At 42.8% G+C, this 6,205-nt stretch overlaps 1 protein-coding gene across 2 annotated transcripts in view; it reads left to right on the forward strand.

Annotated features, from left to right (window-relative positions):
• The window catches only part of Maml2 (mastermind like transcriptional coactivator 2), a 301,357-nt gene extending 296,198 nt beyond the window's left edge, over window positions 1-5,159 (forward strand). For both annotated transcript variants that reach the window (XM_074066863.1, XM_074066864.1), the window contains 2 exons: window positions 84-195; window positions 2,990-5,159. In XM_074066863.1, the coding sequence (XP_073922964.1) occupies window positions 84-195; window positions 2,990-4,005 (1,128 nt within the window). In that variant the 3' untranslated portion in view covers window positions 4,006-5,159. The remainder of the gene's footprint in view (window positions 1-83; window positions 196-2,989) is intronic.
• The last annotated feature ends 1,046 nt before the right edge of the window (window positions 5,160-6,205 follow it).

Genomic DNA, 6,205 nt, shown 5'->3' on the forward strand with positions numbered 1-6,205 from the left:
TTACTTTTTAAACTAGCACATAAATTTTTATAAGTGAAAAAGTAATGATATAATTTTAATATGTTCTCCTTTGTGCTTTCAAGGAGAAAATTGCACCACAAGATCAGATAAACCGACATTTGACAAGGCTGCCCCCAGACTACAAAGACCAAAGAAGAAATGTGGGCAGCCTACAGCCAGCGGCCCAGTATTCTGGTAAGTTTTTAAAAACTAATAAAAATCATAACTGTGAAAAAGGAAAACTATCCAGTGCTCAACCTTTCCTTTCGTATTGACCGTGACACCTTCCCTGGTCCCTGACTCTCTCTGACTCCAGGGTCACTTTCAGATCAAGGCCACACTTGGTCCTTTCTCCAGCTCTTGCCATTCTTGTCCTGCTGAGCCCATGCATTCTCCTCTCTATAGTGTATTTTCCTAACCACGCTTGTGTAACCAGGCTTTTTCTCTCCACCTTTGAGCCCATCCCCCAAGGCTTCCTTGTCAAGGACAAATCATCCTGCTACCAAGGAATGCTTGAAAAGCAAATTGTGTCCTTATAAAGCCAACCCCAAAAACCAAAAGACACTTGACTACGTCTCTTCAGTCACAAAACAAAACAAAACATTTGACTATGTCTCTCAATATAAAATAGGTGGCAAACACTCCCCAAATGTCTCTCCTGCTATTCACTGGACTCCAAAAGAACCTCCCCAAACCCAGCCTGCTCTGCTCCTGCCTTCTGTTTAGCATCTGTTCAAGCCTCTTCTGCCCAAAATTTTCCGCACTTTTTCATGCACACCAAGCCATCTTCTTGGGTTTCCCAGCTTCCCTTTGTCCTGCTCCCCATCTGTCCAGGAAGTCATAAAGAAAATTGTCTAAAGAAGGAAAGGCTGTGAACACTGGTATGTGTTACTGCTTCCTAGTCCTGTTAAGTGTAATGTAAATAAGTTGCCCTAATATTTTATAATTCTTCAAATGCACCAGATGGTCTCTCGCCACTAAAATTAGGAGTTAGTGTATGTAGTCCACTCTCAAAGACTGTTTAGCCTCAGTGGAAAAACAGCATTCTCTCTTTGATTATTCTCAAATGGTTTCTTTGTGTTTTGTTGGTACAATAATAACCATCTTCCCCAGATGTTAATATTAGAAGGAAATCCAAAAAGAACCTGTAAAATTTTCTGTCACATATTGGAACCTCTAATGTGAATTGTTATTATTATCTTGTGATCTTTGTGGAAATTCTTTCTATTCTCATTGCTTAAAAATACCACAGAGTGGGCCATGGTGACTCACACCTGTAATCCCAGTGCTCAGGAGGCTGAGAAAGGAAGATCCCAAGTTCGAGGCCAATTTGTGCTACATAGGGAGACCCTGTTTCAAAAAACAAACACTGCTTTCCTGTAAGCCTTCTCAAGGTTTTCAAAATCCAGCCCTTACAGGGATAATTTCCTGAACATCTGAATTTTTCCCTATGGCATTTGCATAGTACAAATTCCCTTCCCGTGAAACCCTCAGATAGAATGATGGTATTGCTTCTGTCATCGGTGTGCATGGTATACACTCAGCATCGTCTGAGAAGCTTCTACCTGGCCCTGGGCCCTTCGTCAAACACTGCCCACTGTACCATGCAGGGCCCTGGGTCGGGACTAGAGGTACAGGGTACAAGAGACTGTTCCTGCCTGGAAAGAGGTTTGTTTTGAAACAAGCTGGCCTTATAGGTAGCATCATCACTGAGCCTCCTCATGCCTGAGGTTACAGTTGCAGACAAGCCCTTCTCATAACTGCCACTGTGCTGTTCTCAGTGTGGAGCTCTCTGCTTCTCGCTGTTTCTCATTCTTCAGGATGAGTACTTCATAAAAGCATCGTTCTCTGGGTTTTGTCTTCACTTCAATCTCTCATTCATTCATTCATTCAAAGCGTATCAGTTGGATACCAATTTTGTGGCATCCACTAGACTCAGGGAATGAGACAGTAAACAAAACAGGAAGAAATGCCTTTCCTGGTAGAGCCTGCTATCTAACAGGCACTATTTTCCCCTTCCGGGCCCTCCATTGCTGCATCTCACGACGTCATCCCACAGTGATAGGAATAGTTCAGTGTGTTGGTTGGTCACCATCTATACCTGGAGTCTTCCTACTTGGCAGCTGTGATTTAGGCACTGTCCCCCATCCTGTCACTTCATGACAGACATCAGTTTAACAGGCATTCCCCATTAAACTGCCTAAGTGCTACAGGAAAGATTCAAAGAGAAAATGCTGCTGGAGAGCCGAGGCTGGATAATAAGGGGAAGCTTAAAGAGGCATTGGAGCCTTGGCCTGAGGCTGGAGCAAAAGCTAGGGCTCGGTGAGGGAGGGGCGTCATATGAGAGAGAAGCAGCAAATGTGCTTGCTGTGTACTCATAGCAGTGTCATAGTAACTAGTCGTCCTGGGGCAGATGGCTTTCCACGAGGAAACAGTCACCAGAGCCTGGATTACAGCAAATTCCAGATGCTCAGGTGGTCGCTTTATCCGCTGGACACTGGGGAGCCACTGGTGGTAGGTCCTTGAATGAGAGATGGCAGATGAAGAATGAGGTGTGATCTCAGGGCCGTGGGGTAGAACTGTTAACCCAGTAGCCATGTGTGGGATTTACACACGCTTTCTTATCTGAATGCTGGGGGAAAACGGTAGCATGGATTTCCTTCCAGCTGGCTCACCAGAGTTGTAGCTGGACTTGGAACGCAGCAGAGCTAATTCAAAAGGCAGGATTGACTGCCGCCTCAAAAGACTCCAGAAGACGACAAAAGTAAAACCTACTAAACACAACCATTCCATTTTAGTCTTCCTTCTGTAATGCGGGAACTCTTGAGGAGTGGCCTAGGCTGATACTTGCCCCCACCCCAGTTGTTGTAACCCTGCTATATAGTATGTTTGGTAGTTATTTCTCTCAAACTGTTCATGCATTGCAAATTACTGTAACACAGCTATTATCTGCTGTTATGAATGAATATAATTCTCTTCTCTCCCTTAGGTGGCCCATCGACAGTGAGTTTAAACTCCAACCAGGCTTTGACAAACCCAGTTTCAACACACACCATTTTGACTTCAAATTCCAGCCTCATGTCTACTTCCCAGGGGACAAAAATGCCATCATTATCCACAGCAGTTCAGAACATTGGGATGTATGGAAATCTGCCCTGTAATCAGCCTGGCACGTTCAACGTCACTTCAGGGATGAATCAACTGACACGACAGAGAAACCCAAGTCAACTGATAACAAATCAAAACAGCCCTCTGATGCCACGGCCACCCACCTTAGGGCCAAATAACAACAACAACGTCACCACTTTTGGAGCCGGGGCTATTGGTAGTTCACCACAACTGAGACCAAATTTAACCCACAATATGGCAGGCGTGCCAGCTCAGAGAACACCAAATATAATGATCACATCCAACACAATAGCACCAAACTGGGCTTCTCAAGAGGTGACAACCAAACAGCAGGAAGCCCTGAAGTCCACAGGAGTCCGCTTCCCCACAGGTGCACCTGCAGCCTATACCCCAAACCAGCCCTTGCAGCAGACAGTAGGAAGCCAGCAATTTTCCCAAAGGGCAGCAGCACCTCCTAACCAGCTAACACCAGCAGTACAAATGAGACCCATGAACCAAATGAACCAAACTTTGAATGGGCAGACCATGGGACCCCTCAGGGGTCTGAATCTCAGGCCCAATCAGATAAGCACACAGATGTTGTCTAATTTGAACCCATCAGGAGCAGGGTTGAGTCAATCAAGGACGGGTATTAGCCAAACAACATCCCTGACTCCCAACAATTTTCCTTCATCCACCCAAGGTTCCAGGGCTTTTCAAGGAGCTGACCAGGGCAGTGACTTGGCTTTTGACTTCCTCAGCCCGCAGACTGACAACATGGGCCCAAGCCTGAACAGTGATGCTGACTTCATTGATTCTTTGTTGAAGACAGAACCTGGCAATGATGACTGGATGAAAGACATCAATCTTGATGAAATCTTGGGGAGCAACTCCTGAAGGAGAAAGGGGAGTCATTTCTAAACTCCAAGCACTAAAAGGCAGTATTTCACAAGGACAATGTCAAGGTCAAACTGTTGACTTCCAGATGGACTACACAAAGATACCGTGGCTTAGAAATGGAAAGCAGAAAGTAACATTGCAGTGGTCAACATTTTGGTCCAAATTCTTGTTTAAAACTCTCAAACCTGAAAGTAAAACACTGGGATCAGTTTTCCCTATCTGAACTTCAGGACAATTTACCCACATAGAACTGTGCTGTTGTGTAATTAATTGGCTCCCTTACCATAGAACTTGTAGATCATTTAACCCATATCATGAGGAGGTACTAGGTCCAAGCAACAAATTCCTTAATATAGTCTAATAGATATATGTGGCTTAATTTTTCCACTGTCTTTTCATTTAATCTTCCTAAAGTTTGCAGGACAGATTGAAATGTTAGAGTTTGCCTGGAGTGATGGAGCAGTGTCCTAAGTGAGGGAAAATCAGTGAATTGGAGACTTTCTTCCCTAGCTTCATGCTTCACTTCCACACTTTCCCCACACATCCCATGCATCAGCAGGGTGTAGGGTTGTGTGATTGGATTTTGGCTTCTATAATCAATTTCTCGATCTGTTCCCTGCCTAGTTTTAGATATGACTAAGGCCTGTCCTGATCATCTTCAAATACTAGACACGCTTGTCTGCATCAGATTTCACCTAAAAACTTAAGACATTTCCATAGAGGAAATGCTGTCCACAAAGAACCAGAGGTTTTACTCATGGTGCCCAATGCCCATGTGGTGCCCAAGTCAGTGAACTTGAACCTTCCCTCATGTATTCTGATGACCAGAAAGGGGTTTGCAGGAAAAGAAAGTTTGGAGACCAAAACTGAGATTGGAAAGTGTCATGTTTTGACTGGAGATGAGAATCAGGAGTGGTGGGCATGGGAGACATTGCTCTGTCTCACGGAGGTTAGAGGAGCTTAGATGGAAGACAAACATGATTGACTCTTCTTTGGCAGTGTCATTCGGCTTGAGTGAGCAGCTTCAGTTCCTGATGCAAAGAGTCCTTGCCGTGTGCTCCACGGGCTGTATCTGGGTTTTCTCCCTCAGGGCTGAGCACTGTGTCCAAGACAGAATTTTTGTTAAGCCATTTGACCTCAGTCCCCACAAACAGCTGGGTAGAAAATGGGGAAGATGTGGAGATTTGGGGGAGATGCAAATTTATCACTGTCGTTTCCTGATTACAAGAAGCAAAGGTCATCCTCGACCTCTGAGTTACACACTCCCATATTCAAATAGCAAATGTAATTTAGGTGAAGTTACGGAAAAGCCAAATTTGGGACTGAAGCAATACCTATTCAAAGAGAACACATTTGAAAGTTTTGCAAAGCCCACTTCCACTCTTTAAAATACCCAGAGGCACTGACAGCACCAACATCACTGGCCCAGATTCTTTCTGTGCTAATTTGTAAATATACATGAATTACGTGTTTTGTAAACTTTTGTAAAGAATATTTTGGTAGAAATACTTAAAACATATTCTTTGGGTTATATTTATACATATGTGAAATAAATATACTTTCAAAAGGTTATATTTTATACAAAAAGTAAATTGTTACCTTTTGTATGCTAATATACAAAGTTTTGTATAATAGGATGGTTTATTTTTAGCACCATGCTTAAACCACAGGCGATCAAGTGGGAACTTTTGAAAGCTATCAAGAGGCTTGTTAGACAAATTTATATTCTGAAACTTCAGTAAGAAAGCATTCCAGGTTTCAATCCTTCCCTTTTTTCCCCACTCCTGAGTTCTTTATGAAGCCTGTAGTTTTATATCTTATTTGATTATTCTGCTGTACACATTGTGTTAGTCCTTGTTGCATGTGGTCTGCTGTGTGTCTCTCATTTTATAAAACAGTGTTTCTCCATGCAAAAAGAGAGAAAAGTAATGTACATATAAACACTTTTATTTTCTGCCTCCTCCATGTAACTGTATATATCTGCCAGCACTTCCCTGGACACTCCTGTAATTCATTCTATTTTTACCCTAACATAAATAGTGCGTTTGTAGTAGCTATCAAATTTAAGAGATAAAACAATCAGAATTTTGGATTTTCTTCTATCTTAATGTGAATTTCATAATTAATGTCTATTTATTCAGCTATTCATTAAAATACAGGATTCTTTGGAAAAATGGTGTAATCTATAGCTTCTGTT

Source organism: Castor canadensis, chromosome 2 (genome assembly GCF_047511655.1).
Source record: "Castor canadensis chromosome 2, mCasCan1.hap1v2, whole genome shotgun sequence".
In the NCBI taxonomy this organism is placed as follows: domain Eukaryota; kingdom Metazoa; phylum Chordata; class Mammalia; order Rodentia; family Castoridae; genus Castor; species Castor canadensis.